Raw genomic sequence first — 22,370 nt, 5'->3', positions numbered from 1 at the left:
TACCGTTGTAGAAGTTATGCCCGATCAGCTGGAACGAGTGTGGGAAGAAATTGAGTTCCGGCGGATGTTTACCGCATCACCAAACGGCAGTCACATCGAACCAAAATGAGATTTTGATGTTAAATTTGAAATGCGTTGCTACAGATTGACACCTCTCTCGTTCCTGTAAGTAATCTCAATAAATTTCTATATGCTTTCCAAATTGTAAGGTTCTTTTTGACTCACCCTGTATAATAATTAATCATAATAGCAAATATACTCTGTATTTTTTTTATCGCATTGCATCTATATTACTTATTAATTAACATGAAATTTTACTGTTAATTTTTTCAAACTGAACTGGGTAAATTGTGGAAAGAAACATGTCACGTCACAGTATGTTAAGTCTCACACAACAGGTAAGCGACGACACGGTTGTATAACAAGCAACACATCAAAACAAATGATGCCGACAAATAAAGCATAATCATGTCTTGAACGAGAACATGGACTCTCAAAAAACAGAAAACATTAGCTTTTTAATTAAATAAAATTATTTCAAATAGCAAACCAAATACACATTTAACATTATTCCGTATTTGTTTACGTTAGAGGGCGTTTTAAGGATATTTTCATTACAATATTTATTATTTTAAACTGTATAAGTCAATTTTCAAGTAAGTAATAAACAAATAAACAAAGTGAAAATAGTGTTACGGACAAAACAAATAAATGTTATCCTCGTAAAATAACACGTAGAAGAATTCAGATGTAAATGTGACATTGAAGAATATTAACAGTGCACGTGCTGTTGGCTGTGAAGTGATTAAAAATCATGCAATGTAATATTCGATGTTGATCAAAGGTCTTATTAGGTGTACAAATTATGATGCTTGTGGTCATGACTAAAACAGTTCTACAGAGTGACAATCAAGCCGTGTACATTAAAGAAATTTTATAAATAGCACTAATTGAATGTTGAATCTTTCGTGTGATTATTAAGTGAATATATAATATCAATGTGTAAAAGAATCAAGCGTTAAAAAAAATAAAGTTAAATAAGATTTACATAATGTTGACAAATATTTTGTAACGGAAAATTTTTCACTACTGTTATCTCGTAATAGTTAGTGAAATTAATTAAAATTAATAAGTGAGAGATATATCTATACTTGTTTAGTATCTTTCTTATTATATTTTTCGACAATATCATAATCCTTCAGAACAATTGCTTATTCTGCCGATATGTTCAACTTATTTTTTATGTTTGATACGAGAAACATCAGCAAATACAAAACTTTTTCGTAAGTTTTGTATAACATAAAACCTACTTTATCTTAACATAGAATCCAAACATTTATTTTATGAATATTTATTATTAATGTTCTATCACAGATATTTTCACGATTCATCATCCTAGTTTTTTTGACGGGAACAAATAACTTCTATGATAACGTCACCATTTAAACTCGCAACTAATAAAAAAATAAATTCATTCCGATTTACAGCGATTTTAATAAATTTTACCTCGAAACTATGTTATGTTTAGATTATAAAAAAATATCCAAAAGAAAAGAAAAAAGCGATTTACTTTGATATTAGACTGTTGAATTGAAATTACGAAGTGTATTGAAAAAGCATCGAACCTTTGGTTGGCAAAAATACATTTATTGATTTGGAAACCCGAAACACTAATCCCCTTTAAGGTAGTCTCCTTGGTAATGCACACATTTCTCCCAGCGCTAATGACATTGTTGGAAACACTTCTGAAACGCAGTTTTTGAAATGGTGAGCAACCATGTCGTCGCAATCTGCATGATGTCTTCTCTTGGCTCAATCGGTTTTTTTTTCAGTGGCATTTTCAGCTTGCGAAATAACCAAAAGACATACGGAGCCATGTAGTGTGAGTAAGAGAGCCTGCGACACACAGGAATGTTGTGTTTGGCGATGAAATCCTGAATCAAATTTTGCCGATACTCTCCTTATGTCCAATCTCTTGTTCAAAATTGAATGTACCGATTCGATTGAAGGTTTCCGTTTGGGTATCGCCAAGCTTTTAGGAAATTTTGATGCAACATCGCTTCTCATGTTTTCCTGGCATTTTACAAAAAACGGAAATCTGACGACTGCTCACTACACTCGTTGGCCGACTGCCAGTGACTTCTGCGGGCGGGAAAATATTCGCGACTGCGCATGAGTGTCCCCTCTACATTTACACTGAAGGAAGTCTCCCGCTTATTGGAAAAAAATAAGGTTTAATACTTTTTAAATACACTTCGTATGATGTATGAAAAATCTCATATTAGATATGACATACTTAAGAATCAAAGTGTAAGATTTACTTAGAAAATTAATACTCGCAAAACCAGATATAAATTACACTGATGTTAGTGTAATCTTATACATACATTTCTGACTGTATAATGCAAAGTGGTTATTATTCATGTAAATGGTTTTGATTCTTTATTAACATAAACGAATGCACATACGCAGAATTTAATACGATACCAGTGAATATTATTATACAATTTCCAATAATTTTAGTGTCAAAAACAGGTTGCATATTTTTGTGCATATTAAATTGCCATTTCTAGATTAACTTAGGTATTTATTGCATTATACAGCTGTAGATATTGAAATTCAAATGTGCTTTTGAAAATAAATATTGATTATCTTGTTTTTTATTGTAGTAGTGAGCATCTATAAGATTAATACTTGGTGTACTAGATGAATTTCGCAATTATATATTAGTTTCAAAAATGTCTTATTTATTAAACAATATGTATTAATTACAAGTCGTGTGTTCTTGGAATGACGCTTGCTTACCACAAAAACTATTCTATAGATTAAGATAAACCAAAAAATGTTATACATAATGGAATATTTTCTTCGGTCTCCCTCGGACGCTACGGCCAATCAAAAATTTAATGTGGCAACCTCCTAGATAAATTTTGGACCATAATATTGATCTATGAACGCATCAAATAGTTACATCAATCCTTTCCAGATTGAAGTCGATAGGCGCTGATACTGTCCCATCTATTAGCAATGAATAGAAATGACACACTTGCTACAAATTATACAACAACGAACAACTAAATATAAATAAGCTGCTAAAGATGTGACTTCTTGGGCCTTGTTATAATTAGTATCTATGTTAATAGATGGCGTTAGTATCAACATGTACCAGAGTAAATAGATATTACATACATGACGCTCCATTCTCAGTTATGGTCAATAAAATTTACCAATGAAAAAGCATGAAATAAACTATCAACCAATCAAAGCATCTGAAACAAATGTCCAGTACCCCTAAAAAGACTGTCCCCACAGGCTGTAGCAATTTCTCAAATGCGTGCATAAGGCACTGAAGACGAAGATGAAAACTAGTAGCTTTTAAACTACTTTTTCTATTAAACTTTTGTATGAATTAATACGAGAAGAAGGAAGAAAGATTGTGAGAAATTTGAAAGAAAGCAAAGGAAAGATTTCTACATATAGACATATAAAGACCCCTAGCCACAAAAAAGGCTGGTGTGTCATTACTCATATAAGATCCATATACTCTGCATACGGGCTTAAACTGCCATCTGGTGGGAATTGACGTAACTGCTTAATGGATTCGTAGACTAATTCCAATGATTCAAAATGTTTGTGTGACGTTGCCTATAGTAAAATTTTTAGATATTCCTGTCACTTGAAGGATGTAATGGAGAATATATCATTATATAACATTTTTGTTTTATTTTAACCATAGAATAGTTTTCTTGGTCCATGGGCGTCATTTGTAAGTACACACACTTTGCATATATATAAATTGTTTCGGAAACAAAGTAAATTAGAAACGTTAAATTGATCAACACCTGGTAAAATGATTTCAGAAATTCATTGTTTTGCATTGTCTCAAAAAAATAAAGAAGTTTCTCCAATTAAGGAGACAAATTACTTACCATTTTCCATGGAGACTCTTGCTTTGAATCCGCCATAATGATGGGAGAAGTCAGACACAAACCGTAGCTTTAGCCTTGATCCTTTGCTAACATAATGGTAAAGCTTCAAACGTCTGCTTCGATCTCCACACAACCGTTGAGGAGCTGGCGTTGATTGGTTGTTCCGTTGTGTTCCTGGTGGTATCACTTCTATAATTTCTAAGTAATCGTAATTGCATCTGCAAGAAAAATAATGTAGGATATAACATAATTCTTATTGATATTGTCTTGATTGTATTGTATTAATGTAGACAAGAAATACAAGTCTGCTCTTGAGAATATTGTAAAGTTATGCATGTGCAGGTACAGGTAGTGCAAATTACAGACCGGAATCGTTTCCCACTACCGACTTTTATTATAAAATCCCTTATAAACAGAATATTACAAATATCCCTTCAATGCAATTTCTTTAATTCTGAGTTAAGAGAAGTGACCTTAGGCCCGAGCAACTCAGGTAGGATTTTCATAGAGCTCCGAATCAAGCCAGGTGGAGTGGATTTTAGGATCCCCAATGCTCCAAGCAAGCAGAGGGTGTTAAGAATCACAGAGTTCCGAAGCAAGCTAGGTGACTAAGGTTAGGAGTTCCAACAAAGCTCTGAACAAGCTGAGAGGGAAGAGAGGAAGCCTAGAGTTCCAAGCAAATTAAGGGCTTTGGGTTAGATATATCTTCTAGAGCTCCGAAGCAAGCTAAAGGAAGGAGGTGATCAGTCACAAGCTGATGCTTGTCACTGAAAACCTCTCGTTTATATACTTGCTCCAGGTGAGACGGTGGCGTTGGTTCCTTTGTTGTCACATGACCAGATGTCGCTGGCGTTTCTGTCGTCTGCAGCTAAAGTAATCCGTACTAAAACGCACATGGTTGATGTTTGTAAATAAGCACATGTCGGTTGTTTTGAACAAAATCAAGTGGGATATTACAAGGATTTTAGTTAGATTTCGGGCTTTTGCCATCTATGGACATTTAGCCCATCATGTTTGAGAGATGACGTCACTCGGCGAGCACATTATCCGGCGAAAGGGAAGGAAGAAAGGATTGAGGAAGAAAGGAAGCGGCCTGGGGGGACCTATAAGTTAGGTACCACCCCGCCATTTGCCTGGTGTGAATGAGGAAAACCCAGGAAAATCTCATTCAGAGTGGCTGGGTGAAAAAGCGTTTTACACTTTTTCGACTGAGTGTCTCCACCGCCAATCGAGCCAGGGACTCTGGGCTATTACAATATACTTGTATATTGTTTCATATAAATGTTCCGCTTGTTTTGTTACTAGTGTCCTAAATACCGTGGTACTCTAATAAAGAATCTCCAAAATATAAGTACACATTCGAACATAACCATCCCAATAAAAACTTTGTATCGGTGTTGATAATCCGTTTATTACGCGGGTATAAATATACTGAGAAAAATTCGTTATCCGGACAACGGTATATTGTACAAATATACGGAGTCCTTACATTTACTACGGTAATCTATACAGAGCATACGTTATCCGTGTGTTACATACGTATTGCCGTTTTCTCGCTTGAAGGGTACATCATGCCACTGCAGGATGTCTGACATCTAATAGTTTTCCGTATATTACATACGTATATGTATGTTACATATGTCAACTATATGTTACATACGTCCATCTGTATGTGAGATCCTTACCGGCTATATAGACAGTTCTTTCTTTCGTGCGGAGAGTACGTTTGCTAGGAACAATTATATGGAAAGTGTGTGTAAAACATGTGTTTCTAGTTATATGTTTGCTGTAGGGTGTTACATAAGATTGTACGTAAGGTCCAAAAACTACAGGATTTACGCATATAACCTACGTTTTTACGTACGACTGAGTTTTTCTTTCTCATTGTACTCGTATAAGATCAGTGTAGAAAAATCGGGCAAGTATTGTACTAACGGCTGCACAACCAGTGATTTATTATATACCTTTCTAGATTGGGTTGCCGCTAACAATATCTATTTAGAAAAATATGTTTGAATTTTCATGTAGTGGAATATGTATTGTGAAAAAATAAAATACGTACTAATCTAAAAAGTAGGAACAATAAAACAATCTTACAAGGAAACAACAACTAAAAGCATCTACCGCTATTTCTAAGCTTATCATTTGTCTGAAAACGTGTTACGTGATTGTAAATGTCCCTCACAAATTTAGGGCTATACTTTGAAAACAAAAGGGCGCTTATATTCGAGTATAAACGGTATGTATGTGTTAAAACACGAGCTCTCAATTTATATAACTTGTTAGCAGGGCTATATATTGGATTGTTGACGTTTAAGACATTTTTATTAACATGGTATATCTGTCCGGTTTTTTAAAAAAATAATTTCTTACCTATTTCCCATTGTTCAGTAATGTTGAAAGCATGCAGCTGTTTGTGTCGACCGACAATGCAGAAATTAATTTTTGGAAAACTTATTTAGGAGTGTACATTTTATTTTCACGGCCTGAGCATCATATATAAAAAATATTTTTTTTTTACCTATTCGAATACATTTAGAAATTATACAGGGTCCGGCAAAAAGACCTCTATTATTTGGAGAGGACGCTGTATGAGTTGTGGTGGGGATACGGCGATCAAGGGCTATCAATCGATAGCGCGTTTTCATAGTCGCAATGCCGTGGCGGGGTGATCATCGTGCGTTTGTTGTGGAATGAGTGTATTAGTAATGTTGGTTGTGTGATTACTACTCAGCGGTCATTTCGCATTCGGTTCGAACTTGGCTCACATGGTTCTGTTCCGGATAAAAGATATATTCAAATTTGAGTATCGAACTTTAGAGCAACAGGTTCTGCACTGAGAAAAAGATCGCCCGGCCGATCTCGGACTGTAACAACGCTGGAAAATGTGGCGCGTGTGACAACTGCATCCAGGAATCTCCAAAACGTTCAGCACTAAAACAGCGTGTCCAGTCGATTTTTTTCTCAGTGCAAAACCTGTTGCTCTAAAGTTTAATACGGAAACTTGAATAGAATCATATCGGTCAAGTCCTAACCGAGTGAGAAATGCCCCATGACAAGTAAAGGATCCAAATGGATGAATCGAGTTGCGGGATGAGACATAGTGCGCCTGATAGAGGATGTGAAAATATGTGTATGTGCAAAGTTATAGCGGCTGAGCGCCATAAGAAACGGAGGGGGAGGAGGTCAAAGTTGGTGGGAGAAGGGCTATGCTATGTTATTGAAATACATCAAGTAAACTGTTGAATCGTAAAAATAGTTAAAGATAGACAATGCAAACGGTGGTAGTTCTATATACTGGCAAAAGAAGAATGGGCAGAGTAGATCACGAATCTCTGCTGCCATCTTGAAATCCGCCATTTTGAACTCTGTGATATTTTTTTCAAATGTAAAGGTAGCCATATGGCACATGTGTTAAGACTGTTTTGATTAGGAATGCAATGCTACTATCCATTTTGTCATATCGCTAACCGCTAATGAAGTCTGGCCTGTTTTATCCCTTTGGATACCGTCATAACACATGCTCAAAATGCGACACGACAGCCACTCAAGAAAGCCACCTCCCCGATAACTTATTTTCCTCTAAAACTTCTTTGCTGTATTCGACTGCAGTAGTTCACTTTTCATCCAGATATCACATGCTATGCTCGTCCCAAGTTGCTATTGCTTATGAAGGTGGACAAAGAAAATTGAATGAAAAATATAGCAAGTGGTGAAAAATAGTGGTTTATGTACAGTACGTACTAATTGGTTTCTAATCTATCAGATTTTATTGTGTTATACTCTATATTAGTATGCCATGTAACAAAAGGTAGCAATATAAACTCCACATTGTTTTCGACAGAGAAAAGAAAAAAAAAGCGGAAGAGGTTCTTCCAGAGCAAAACACTTCTCTTCGGCACTATATGAAGCAAATTAGAAGTAATGTCGTAAATAATAGTAATGTAATAATATACAACTCGGATATCGAATTTCACTGTTATTTTTCTTGTATATATGTATAACTTTGAAAGAAAACAAAAAAAAAATATGTAAACGAAGAAAATAATAAAAGCGCAATGTACTGGAGAGGAGTCGCTAAAATTAATTCTCTTTAACGAGGACGATTGACGAAACATCACCTACTGATCGAAATCCAGATTATTTTCTAATAAAGTGAATTCCAATAAACTTTCTTGTTATTGTTAATTATTCCATATCGGACTCCCGAAGAAAACTCATCTAAACAACTTATTGACCGTGCCAATAGCGACTACTCTGTCATGACTCCGTTTTCTTTCAATTAGAAATAGGAAAGAAAGAGAAGAAAGTAGAAGGGTAAAAGAAGGAGGTAGGTAAGGAAGAAAGAAAAGAAATATGGTATTTAATAAGAAAACAGATTACTGGATAATTCCGGAAATATAGCAAAAGGTTGGGAAAGTCCTTGAAATATGAATCATTCTAAATATTATTAACGACTAATCAATTTTGGAATGCTTTAGAATAGACACATGTTCCCTCATACCACCCAGACCTAGCTCCAGGCACCACGATCATGGGGTTGCCCAGACCTAGACCTGGAAACGAGAAAAGTGAAATCATTCTTGGTAATGTTATTCCAACCGGTGATTGATAACCATCCAGTATCTGAACTCTGTTCTCCAGGATCGACCACACATATGAATTAGCCAAGGAAAAAAAAAATCAAACTTATAAACTCAATATAAATTTATGTATCGTATCAATAAGAATCTCAACTTCCTGGAAGAAAGATGTCGTATTTAGGCTTATTCTTGCTATTTTTGCTTCACTCCTCGAGCCGATTTAAACCGTTAGTGACGGTCCTTCATAACCTAGGTTATTTACCTTAACATATATATTAAAACATGACACATATATTACAGATGTTAATATGACAAATGATATCACTAAAATTACTTAAATTAAATCTATCATGCATTCACACACTCACTCACTCAGGACAGTGTATATATGTTTAAAGGAAAATCAACTAGCTACAAGGGTACAAATAGTTTATTACATTCATAGTGAAAAGAGAAGACAAACAAATAATTATGAAAAAAAAATATTAAAAGCACAAATTCTTAGTTATATATTAATAGAGTACATAGGGTTATATTTTAGTAAATTTTTATATATTCGATCATATTGACAAAAGAAAAGAAAAAGGAATTATTACATATATCATATCTTAGGCATGCTAGAGCAAAATTATGATTTGCGACATACGCAAAGAAGACACTTATTTTATTTAAAAAAAAAATTGGACAAAGAGGAAAGAAAAAAAACTTTTAAGTGTATCAGAACTTATGAGTCTCTACCTCACGTCGAGACATTAAAATATTACTAATTTTGAGCGTTCAAATCACAAATCACGCACTACTCGTAGTGTCCAGAACATTTCGCTCCATTTAACTTCGTTCGTGTTTATATATATATATATATATATCTATATATATATATATATATATCTATTGGTTTACAAAACCATTCGTCGTCTATACTTGGTTTATAACTTTTAACAGTTTATATCTGCAATCGCACACTGCGACGCTTTATATCCATCCAGGGATTTCGAAAATCACTTTCACCAGAGGATGTTTCTCCTCTTAGAAAGTCCATTTCCAACTTATTAATTGAATAATTTCAAGTTATTTATCCAACACTGGGACACTTCACGAGACCTTTCATTAGGATCACTTTCGTATATGTTTATACATGGTTCGGATTTAAAAAAAAAAAATGATCTTCCACAGGTGTACGGAGTATGATGGTTCAAATTGAGGATAAAAAAAAACTGGTCAAATCACAGGATACATATGAAGGTAAGACGGATTCAAGGTACACTTTCCACAATGGTTTTAGGTTAGTCGTTCAGGAATAATATTCGTTATGGTATGGGTTACGTTTAGACCTGCCGTTACTTTTCAATGCATGCCATTACATAATTACATAGGTTATCATTTACATTGATTCAGAAGAAAAGGAAAATTATTTAAGTGCACGGCGGTATTCTCGACAAAATCTACATTCTTAAATTCGTCAGAAAACTCACTGGTAAAACTATAGCAACCAATACACGTTTAGGGGGGACAGACACGAGCGCTCTTACATATATTCATAATACATTTAATATCATACTTTTACTTTAACATCATATTCACATACTAATTACACATACATTTCGAAGTATTTATTTCTCTCTCTCTCTATATATATATATATTTATAATAAATGCGCACACATTTAAATTAATCATCCCCAACAATAAATTCTAAGAAGGTTGCAACATTGTCCAAGAAAACAAATGACTTCCAACATTACATATGGAAAAGAATTGAGTTTTATCTGATACCGCGCGTCTATAAATTTTTAACTTTTATATACTAAATTCGTGCTTAAATAATGAAAAAAAAAACTTTGTGAGGCAGGCACGTAACACAGAGCATTTCTAGATATAACTAGGTAAATCAAAATACAATTTCTGGGCCCAGGTTAACTAAAAAGTAATTGAAAACCGAAACAGAAAGGAAAGTGACCAACGGATTAAAAAAAAACTTAAGAGGAACGACGGTGAAAGAACGTAATCGAAGTGTCGTCAAATACTAAGTCTTTGTTCATTTCAGCGATAGGTCAAAATGTGATGGAGGACCCAATCATTATCTACTCCATTCATGAATCGTGTCTTGCAACGTCTCAGCTGGTAATTTCAGATCAGAGTTGTACGTTAAATAAATCGTAAGTAACAAGTTCAAAATCTCGGGGGGGGGGGGGAAGGTTGAAAAAAAAATTAAAAAAAAAACTTGAAGAAATGAAGACAGAGAGAGAGATAGAGAAGAAGGAAGACGAAGAATAGGGGCGCCAAAGACTTAAGTGAGAAATAACTAACGCTACAAAGTTAGAAGTCGAATTTCGCTCTCAACAAAATCCATAGCCAAAATATTCTTAACATGCCAAAAGGGGTGGTCTACTCAAATACGTAGACTCAAGGGGCGCCCTGCTGCCAAGGATGCAAGTTCTGTGTCCATCAGATCCCAATCCCACAAGAGTTGGCTTGTAAGATTGAAATCCGATCCCCGTATCCGGCCCAGACCAGCAGGAAAAAAGGAGAGGGGAAAAGGGACCAGGTAACTGCGTCCCCAATTTTGAAATCTCTAAGAAAAAAAATATTCGACCCCTTAGAAAAACTAAGAAGGTTCGAGGACAGTAATGAAACTAGAATAGAAGTATTATCTAAGATATCCCTAACTAATGATTTGCCGAAATAAAAAAAAAATTAAATAAACTGAATTTTGGATCGGTGATTTCTATGCCAAACCTCACCGATAGCTACCCCGCGCAGACACGCCACGGTCTGGGATGTCGTTAATTTCCCTCGTCTAATTAAACTAAGAAAAGAAATGAAATACTTAAAGGGACTAGGGGTCGACATCCGGGTACGCGAAAATAAATTTCAATAACTAATTGTTTTGATTCTGTACCCAGTCAGAGCTGTCGCCTCCATGAACATTGTAAGCTAGCCCGAGTAGGTAACGTGGGAAAAAAAATCTCACGGAGCAGGATATTCTATTTTAAAAAACCGACCAGAAAATATAATTCACTACAGCCCTGTTGTATAACTACTACTGTCTTTTCATAATTTATTATTCAATATGTCTAGTCAGCGATTATATGATGCTACCTATTCTATCAGATGGTATTACTATGGTTGATTATTATTATAACACATAAAACTACAAAGTACTACCATAGTCCGGCTATATATCGCCCTCCGGTCCGCGTGATATTATGGTGCAGGGGTCGGAACCTGAGATGTTTGTAGCTATACGTCTCTATTCAATATCTATATATCAACACGCGGCGAAGTATTCACTGGGCTACTATATATTTAACCATATGGGTGTCCTATATTCTATATTCATTTACTACAATATTCATATACTTATTAATATTCATATTCACATTAATATTCATTTGCCACGACGCTATATTCTACAAACACCCTGTTTCCTCTATCTACGCCCAGCCTATTTACACATTTCATCATAATACTTTAAAATCTATAATCACTACAAACATTTCCCGCTCCGATCACCGCACGACAACCTCACTCGAACCCGAGACTCTTTCATCCCACACACAATACTATGTAATACCTGGTAGCTTTATTAAGAGGAAAGAAAAAAAATCCTATGTATGTTCACTGAAACTAGAATTATCCGCGATAATGTCTAATGTTTATAAAATTCTGCATCAACAATGAAATTCTACAGCCACGAAGAAAAATGGACATTTAATATATTTTCAAAGCGAAGAACTAGCATCATATCGCTCAACTTCTGTTAAAAATTTACGTATTGTTTATTTACTTAAATATCTCAGGTTCTAGACTAAGCAGAATGTTGAAATTTTCAGAATATATTAATTTTGGGTCACTTGACCTAACTGTACATTCATATGGGCTGTGAATTATACCTTCTAGGTTTTATTTTGAAAAGAAAGGTCAATTTCACGAAAACTAAATCACTAAGAACATTGACATGCGAATGGCAGTTAGTACTGACTTTTGACACTAGGGCTAGCGACGATGTAATCAACCCTTGAACAACTGAATGTGACCTTGTACACGGAATCATTATACTATATTACGTTCACTATTAAATATCGTGTATGAGTTCACTTAATGACGGAATAATAAAGAATTTATCGCATAGTAAATACTACACTGTCCAACACACTCTTTCATCACTTAACTACCACTATCACTGATACTACATTACAAATATACACATACTACTCGAACTACAAGACACATCATGCCACATTCATACTACACACTACATTAATACATGTTATACTAATAAATATACACAGAAATCATTCAGATTTTACCCTGTTAAATCGGCTCTATGAAAGGTAACGAAAGGAAAGAAATGAACAGGGCCAACTGGCCCTTATATTTACTAAATCATATTCTTGAAATCAACCTGTTTAATCGATGCCCTGAGGGGACATATCGGAGTATTAGCTAGCAATAGGACCCCTGCCCTGAAGGGGCAGGAACCCGGAACAAACTGAATGTTCAACTCATCCCGCTGGAAGCCGTACTCCCAATTTGGGAGTCAGATAGGAGCCCTTACTGAAATTTACACGTGCATTGTGATTACTGGACTGACTACCACAAAATTAAATACCGCCATGTTACTAATAGATAAATACAAAAAGAAATCACATCCACTACATACACGAACACAAACGGTAGTGAGGCAGGCCTTACGTAACTAGAAAAGGAATAATTTTAAGGATAAGAATATTTTAAGGGAGAAAACGCCACTCCTCCGAAACTGTTTATAGATTCCTAAGAAAACTCGCAAACTGATGCACTTTACAAAGCCTGTCCATAACTAACAATATCTGCTCAACATGGCGTTGCAATGTTGCACTTCCTATTTCAGTTCAGTTTTAGTATGAAATTTAATAGTTTTTTGGCTCCTAAAGACTTCCAACGATTTTAGGTTAAAAAACTCCCAAATATTACGTTGTTTGCAGTTTTTCTCACTCCGTTGCGACCTTTTAAGCTCGACGATCGAAATCTGGCTGTTGTCAGCAAGATTTTCCGGCTTGGAATGGAATAATTGCGCCCTAATATCATAGCGTGGGTTTATCAGCCAATCAAAACTAAGCATTTTGGCGGTGGGGCTTTGAAGCGAATAAAATTTGGTAAAATCTGGATTAAACTAGATTTTAGAAGGACCTAGGTATCTAAAAGAGAGGTGAAGGGTGGTCCTGAAAATTCTGTCGAATTTTAGATTGGTTATTTGATCTGGAAAGTTCCGTCCAATAGTGGATCTATATTTTCGGATAGCACTGACACCGTAAGAATTGTAATAATCCATTTACATATACATATGCAAAACTTATAACTAATTTAAAATATAAATAAAGATATTGATTCCCAAAACTATCATTCCCAATGAATTTTTTACAGTTTTTCCATGTTAATTTGAAATAGAATAACAAATAAAATTACGAATTATATGAACAGCCAGAAATTTTTTGTTAAACATCAAGTACAGTCGGTGCAAAAAATTTCGGGCACCCTCCTATTAAAAACATAATATCATTAGACTGTAATGGCATATTACAGTTTCCCGGCGTCGTTAAAAAAAATTTTGTTTGAATAACAAAATTTTGTCGAATAGAATTAACATGTATTAATATTAATAAACTAACTACTCACTCATACTCTCATACACTCAAATGAGACAGTGTAACATTCACTTTGGGTATTGAGATAGAAGTTCCCGTTTTTTGTCCTCAGTACAGTTGAAAAGCTTAAGATTTTGGAAATTGTGAGTTCCGATACTTTCACCTTTTAGATTGTGTAATACAGCGCAATTTTTCAATAATTTAACTGCTCAAATGTTCACAAAGGAACAGAACTGACAGGAGTTCCAGCTGAGATATTGAAAGAGACAACTCATATAACTATCCTTCCTCATTTCACCAGGTAGTTGCGGAATTAGTTTGTCGATTTGACAGCGGTCTCGCGACTATCAATCCCTCGAGTGGCTAGAATTCCATTTCCGCCATTAGTTGGTATTTGCGAAGGGGCAGAATTCTGAGATCTACTTGCACAGTTATTGTTAACATTGCCGTTTTGACCATTACCGTTTTCTCTTCTCCGGTACGCCCCGTTAAAGTTCCTCCTATTATCGTCCCTATTCGGGTTCGATTCCCCCATTGTGCGGTCATAGGGGCGATAACCCCGGCGATTGTTAAACATCGGTCGGTTACGGAACAGACGTCGACCATTATATTGATTGCTTTCTGAGCCACTCCCACTCGGATAGCGAGATCCAGCTTGGGTGTAACTCAGAAAGTCTGTTTGGCAACTAGCCGTTGCCTTGCTTTTCACGGGTTTCACAATTTTTGCCTGTCTGGCGAAATACCTCTTTGGTGGGCCTCCAGTTTCTTTCCCACACAGGGCAGCTAGGCGTGACGTAACTTCTCGCACCGTTTGGCACAAGTGGGAAGCAATAGCCCGCGACTCATCTGGTGGAAGAGCGTTCACTATTATGTCCACTAGCTCGGCTTGCGATGGATTTTCTGCAATCTGATAGTACAATTCTATGATCTTCCAAGCATAGTCCAGAAGGGACCCATACTTGGCTCGATCATATCTTAAAGATTGGAGGTTGCGTTTCTGAAGCCTCTCTATATGTTCATTGCAGTATTCTTCCTTGAAAAGGATCAGGAAATCGTCAAACGTATGGATTCTATATTTAATAGAAGCAAACCACGCGCCTGATGCTGCAATTAAAAGTTTTTCAACTATTTGTAAACGTTCTCTATCGGTCAGCCGATACATTTCTAAACAATGCTGCAATCTACGCAGAAAAACACGAGGCTGTCCATTGGTAATATTCCCGTCAAAAGTGGGAAAACGTTCGATGTCCCTCAGCGAAACCTTGGAACCCATACTAACATAAGCAGGGGAATAGTTACTGGGAATTAACATATTATCCTGCACAATCGGAGTCGTCACCGGATTTACCACCGACGACGTAGTAGCGGTGTTATAATTACCCATGTAATTAAAAGGGATTCTATTGGTCGTATTGAGTATGTTGGGCTCCATCCCCGGACCAATCGCACCCATGAACAACGACTCAGAATGGCACCCATCTCCTTTTCCCGGCAACACGCTATGTGATTGTATACCTCCATGTAAGGAGGGAGCACTCACGCTAGTGACCGTAGTCGTCACAACACTCGACTGATTCGGCACACTATTAGAATTGAACCACGACTTTGGTTCTGACCGATACATGGGGTAGTGAGTCGCAATATCCCGTACATCAACTGACGTTAAATTTTCTTTTCCTGCGCTACATGTAGTTGTTATCGCAGGTAATATTTCTGAGAAATCGCTACCGGGGAAAGTATAGGTTACCTCTGATTTTTCGCGACTAGATTTTGTCATTTCTTTTCGAATATTTACTATGTCGTTCTGAATTTTCGAAATTTTCTGGTCAGTTACTTCCAGTTCGGTTTTCAATGATAAGTCTGACAAGGTTGACTTTAAACTATCAATTTCGGCCTGCTGTGTTTCTAGTTTATTGTCGATTTTATGTAATTTTGTATCCATTTCTTCAATTTCAGAATTTACATGCTCTAATTTACCCTCAGTCTCCTGCTGAAATTGCTTTAGGGACTGTTGAGCCTCGCATCTGACCAAATCGATGTCAGTAGACGTTTGCTCTCTCAATTTGTTTATTGAGGAAGCAAAGTCCAAACATATGTTGTCTATTTTGTGAGTTAATACTTCGAATCGAGATTCGGTTTCTCGGTTCGAGGCATCTATTTTTTCATTCATTTCCCGGCTATTCTTATTCATTTCGCGTCTCATTTCCCGGCTATTTTCATTCATTTCGCGTCTCATTTCCAGGCTATTTTCATTCATTTCGCGTCTCATTTCCTGTAGCATTTGTTGCAATGAAAGGAGGAGAGCGTCATTATTAGATGACCCAGTCTTCCTTTTCTTTTCTTTGGGTTTATCACCAACTGGATCCCCATCTCTTTCATCATCATCGAGGTCAGATATCTCCACTGGAGATATTTGGCCTCGGTTCTTCGGGGTACTATACCCTCGTTCACCGTCCGAATCGGGATGTTCATTTTCTTTTTCAGAGGATAAACGCATGGGTTCACGCGACTGGTGGAGCTTCCCCTCACATTCTTTGCAGTATTTAACTATCTCACCAGCCCGGACCTTTTCTGCATTTTCCGCAGTATCCTCTAAATTGGTACAACTGAAATGAATCCATTTCAGCCCACATTCGTGACACCTCACTAGCCTACGGGAGACGCGAGCTCTTTTCTCACTACTTTCTAATGTACATTGTGTACATGAGACTTCCGCGTTCTCGTGTGATACGACTTCTCTATTGGTTGCCATAGCTTACACCCAAAAAGACACAATATAAACACATGCAATTATATACTTATCAACTAACAAGACTTATTATTCAGGTACTATTCATAAATTAAGGGACTCCTATCTAATTCCCTCCTTGGGTCAACTTCCAGCATTTTCAAATTTTAGAAGTCACTTTGACAAATTCCTTCATTTCCCCCTTTCTACAGAGAGAGACAAAGATAGCAGAATAGCCAATGACTATAATTATTTAATCTCACTGTGACTTTTTAATTATTCATCTTTGTGGCCAAGTCAATATGTGCTCGATCCTAAACAGTGTTTAATAAATAATTTCAGATCCGTTACCAGGGAAAACAATTGTTTCCATGGTAACTGTCCTATGTCAACGGTCGCCAAAATTGAAAGAAAACAAAAAAAAATATGTAAACGAAGAAAATAATAAAAGCGCAATGTACTGGAGAGGAGTCGCTAAAATTAATTCTCTTTAACGAGGACGATTGACGAAACATCACCTACTGATCGAAATCCAGATTATTTTCTAATAAAGTGAATTCCAATAAACTTTCTTGTTATTGTTAATTATTCCATATCGGACTCCCGAAGAAAACTCATCTAAACAACTTATTGACCGTGCCAATAGCGACTACTCTGTCATGACTCCGTTTTCTTTCAATTAGAAATAGGAAAGAAAGAGAAGAAAGTAGAAGGGTAAAAGAAGGAGGTAGGTAAGGAAGAAAGAAAAGAAATATGGTATTTAATAAGAAAACAGATTACTGGATAATTCCGGAAATATAGCAAAAGGTTGGGAAAGTCCTTGAAATATGAATCATTCTAAATATTATTAACGACTAATCAATTTTGGAATGCTTTAGAATAGACACATGTTCCCTCATACCACCCAGACCTAGCTCCAGGCACCACGATCATGGGGTTGCCCAGACCTAGACCTGGAAACGAGAAAAGTGAAATCATTCTTGGTAATGTTATTCCAACCGGTGATTGATAACCATCCAGTATCTGAACTCTGTTCTCCAGGATCGACCACACATATGAATTAGCCAAGGAAAAAAAAAATCAAACTTATAAACTCAATATAAATTTATGTATCGTATCAATAAGAATCTCAACTTCCTGGAAGAAAGATGTCGTATTTAGGCTTATTCTTGCTATTTTTGCTTCACTCCTCGAGCCGATTTAAACCGTTAGTGACGGTCCTTCATAACCTAGGTTATTTACCTTAACATATATATTAAAACATGACACATATATTACAGATGTTAATATGACAAATGATATCACTAAAATTACTTAAATTAAATCTATCATGCATTCACACACTCACTCACTCAGGACAGTGTATATATGTTTAAAGGAAAATCAACTAGCTACAAGGGTACAAATAGTTTATTACATTCATAGTGAAAAGAGAAGACAAACAAATAATTATGAAAAAAAATATTAAAAGCACAAATTCTTAGTTATATATTAATAGAGTACATAGTGTTATATTTTAGTAAATTTTTATATATTCGATCATATTGACAAAAGAAAAGAAAAAGGAATTATTACATATATCATATCTTAGGCATGCTAGAGCAAAATTATGATTTGCGACATACGCAAAGAAGACACTTATTTTATTTAAAAAAAAAATTGGACAAAGAGGAAAGAAAAAAAACTTTTAAGTGTATCAGAACTTATGAGTCTCTACCTCACGTCGAGACATTAAAATATTACTAATTTTGAGCGTTCAAATCACAAATCACGCACTACTCGTAGTGTCCAGAACATTTCGCTCCATTTAACTTCGTTCGTGTTTATATATATATATCTATCTCTCTCTCTCTCTCTATATATATATATATATATCTATTGGTTTACAAAACCATTCGTCGTCTATACTTGGTTTATAACTTTTAACAGTTTATATCTGCAATCGCACACTGCGACGCTTTATATCCATCCAGGGATTTCGAAAATCACTTTCACCAGAGGATGTTTCTCCTCTTAGAAGGTCCATTTCCAACTTATTAATTGAATAATTTCAAGTTATTTATCCAACACTGGGACACTTCACGAGACCTTTCATTAGGATCACTTTCGTATATGTTTATACATGGTTCGGATTTAAAAAAAAAATGATCTTCCACAGGTGTACGGAGTATGATGGTTCAAATTGAGGATAAAAAAAAACTGGTCAAATCACAGGATACATATGAAGGTAAGACGGATTCAAGGTACACTTTCCACAATGGTTTTAGGTTAGTCGTTCAGGAATAATATTCGTTATGGTATGGGTTACGTTTAGACCTGCCGTTACTTTTCAATGCATGCCATTACATAATTACATAGGTTATCATTTACATTGATTCAGAAGAAAAGGAAAATTATTTAAGTGCACGGCGGTATTCTCGACAAAATCTACATTCTTAAATTCGTCAGAAAACTCACTGGTAAAACTATAGCAACCAATACACGTTTAGGGGGGACAGACACGAGCGCTCTTACATATATTCATAATACATTTAATATCATACTTTTACTTTAACATCATATTCACATACTAATTACACATACATTTCGAAGTATTTATTTCTCTCTCTCTCTCTATATATATATATATTTATAATAAATGCGCACACATTTAAATTAATCATCCCCAACAATAAATTCTAAGAAGGTTGCAACATTGTCCAAGAAAACAAATGACTTCCAACATTACATATGGAAAAGAATTGAGTTTTATCTGATACCGCGCGTCTATAAATTTTTAACTTTTATATACTAAATTCGTGCTTAAATAATGAAAAAAAAACTTTGTGAGGCAGGCACGTAACACAGAGCATTTCTAGATATAACTAGGTAAATCAAAATACAATTTCTGGGCCCAGGTTAACTAAAAAGTAATTGAAAACCGAAACAGAAAGGAAAGTGACCAACGGATTAAAAAAAACTTAAGAGGAACGACGGTGAAAGAACGTAATCGAAGTGTCGTTAAATACTAAGTCTTTGTTCATTTCAGCGATAGGTCAAAATGTGATGGAGGACCCAATCATTATCTACTCCATTCATGAATCGTGTCTTGCAACGTCTCAGCTGGTAATTTCAGATCAGAGTTGTACGTTAAATAAATCGTAAGTAACAAGTTCAAAATCTCGGTGGGGGGAAGGTTGAAAAAAAAATTAAAAAAAAACTTGAAGAAATGAAGACAGAGAGAGAGATAGAGAAGAAGGAAGACGAAGAATAGGGGCGCCAAAGACTTAAGTGAGAAATAACTAACGCTACAAAGTTAGAAGTCGAATTTCGCTCTCAACAAAATCCATAGCCAAAATATTCTTAACATGCCAAAAGGGGTGGTCTACTCAAATACGTAGACTCAAGGGGCGCCCTGCTGCCAAGGATGCAAGTTCTGTGTCCATCAGATCCCAATCCCACAAGAGTTGGCTTGTAAGATTGAAATCCGATCCCCGTATCCGGCCCAGACCAGCAGGAAAAAAGGAGAGGGGAAAAGGGACCAGGTAACTGCGTCCCCAATTTTGAAATCTCTAAGAAAAAAAAATATTCGACCCCTTAGAAAAACTAAGAAGGTTCGAGGACAGTAATGAAACTAGAATAGAAGTATTATCTAAGATATCCCTAACTAATGATTTGCCGAAATAAAAAAAAAATAAATAAACTGAATTTTGGATCGGTGATTTCTATGCCAAACCTCACCGATAGCTACCCCGCGCAGACACGCCACGGTCTGGGATGTCGTTAATTTCCCTCGTCTAATTAAACTAAGAAAAGAAATGAAATACTTAAAGGGACTAGGGGTCGACATCCGGGTACGCGAAAATAAATTTCAATAACTAATTGTTTTGATTCTGTACCCAGTCAGAGCTGTCGCCTCCATGAACATTGTAAGCTAGCCCGAGTAGGTAACGTGGGAAAAAAAATCTCACGGAGCAGGATATTCTATTTTAAAAAACCGACCAGAAAATATAATTCACTACAGCCCTGTTGTATAACTACTACTGTCTTTTCATAATTTATTATTCAATATGTCTAGTCAGCGATTATATGATGCTACCTATTCTATCAGATGGTATTACTATGGTTGATTATTATTATAACACATAAAACTACAAAGTACTACCATAGTCCGGCTATATATCGCCCTCCGGTCCGCGTGATATTATGGTGCAGGGGTCGGAACCTGAGATGTTTGTAGCTATACGTCTCTATTCAATATCTATATATCAACACGCGGCGAAGTATTCACTGGGCTACTATATATTTAACCATATGGGTGTCCTATATTCTATATTCATTTACTACAATATTCATATACTTATTAATATTCATATTCACATTAATATTCATTTGCCACGACGCTATATTCTACAAACACCCTGTTTCCTCTATCTACGCCCAGCCTATTTACACATTTCATCATAATACTTTAAAATCTATAATCACTACAAACATTTCCCGCTCCGATCACCGCACGACAACCTCACTCGAACCCGAGACTCTTTCATCCCACACACAATACTATGTAATACCTGGTAGCTTTATTAAGAGGAAAGAAAAAAAATCCTATGTATGTTCACTGAAACTAGAATTATCCGCGATAATGTCTAATGTTTATAAAATTCTGCATCAACAATGAAATTCTACAGCCACGAAGAAAAATGGACATTTAATATATTTTCAAAGCGAAGAACTAGCATCATATCGCTCAACTTCTGTTAAAAATTTACGTATTGTTTATTTACTTAAATATCTCAGGTTCTAGACTAAGCAGAATGTTGAAATTTTCAGAATATATTAATTTTGGGTCACTTGACCTAACTGTACATTCATATGGGCTGTGAATTATACCTTCTAGGTTTTATTTTGAAAAGAAAGGTCAATTTCACGAAAACTAAATCACTAAGAACATTGACATGCGAATGGCAGTTAGTACTGACTTTTGACACTAGGGCTAGCGACGATGTAATCAACCCTTGAACAACTGAATGTGACCTTGTACACGGAATCATTATACTATATTACGTTCACTATTAAATATCGTGTATGAGTTCACTTAATGACGGAATAATAAAGAATTTATCGCATAGTAAATACTACACTGTCCAACACACTCTTTCATCACTTAACTACCACTATCACTGATACTACATTACAAATATACACATACTACTCGAACTACAAGACACATCATGCCACATTCATACTACACACTACATTAATACATGTTATACTAATAAATATACACAGAAATCATTCAGATTTTACCCTGTTAAATCGGCTCTATGAAAGGTAACGAAAGGAAAGAAATGAACAGGGCCAACTGGCCCTTATATTTACTAAATCATATTCTTGAAATCAACCTGTTTAATCGATGCCCTGAGGGGACATATCGGAGTATTAGCTAGCAATAGGACCCCTGCCCTGAAGGGGCAGGAACCCGGAACAAACTGAATGTTCAACTCATCCCGCTGGAAGCCGTA

The 22,370-nt window shown here is 35.7% G+C and overlaps 1 protein-coding gene across 2 annotated transcripts in view; it reads right to left on the bottom strand.

Annotated features, from left to right (window-relative positions):
• Window positions 1-22,370, bottom strand: part of LOC145675647 (uncharacterized) — a 920,247-nt gene that overhangs the window by 234,461 nt on the left and 663,416 nt on the right. For both annotated transcript variants that reach the window (XM_081746206.1, XM_081746207.1), the window contains exon 8: window positions 3,930-4,147. In XM_081746206.1, the coding sequence (XP_081602332.1) occupies window positions 3,930-4,147 (218 nt within the window). The remainder of the gene's footprint in view (window positions 1-3,929; window positions 4,148-22,370) is intronic.

The sequence above is a fragment of the Thermobia domestica genome, chromosome 18 (genome assembly GCF_964235325.1).
Source record: "Thermobia domestica chromosome 18, izTheDome1.hap1.1, whole genome shotgun sequence".
NCBI lineage: Eukaryota > Metazoa > Arthropoda > Insecta > Zygentoma > Lepismatidae > Thermobia > Thermobia domestica.
The sequence above is the reverse complement of the archived record's forward strand: the minus strand, read 5'-3'. Positions and strand labels throughout refer to the sequence as shown.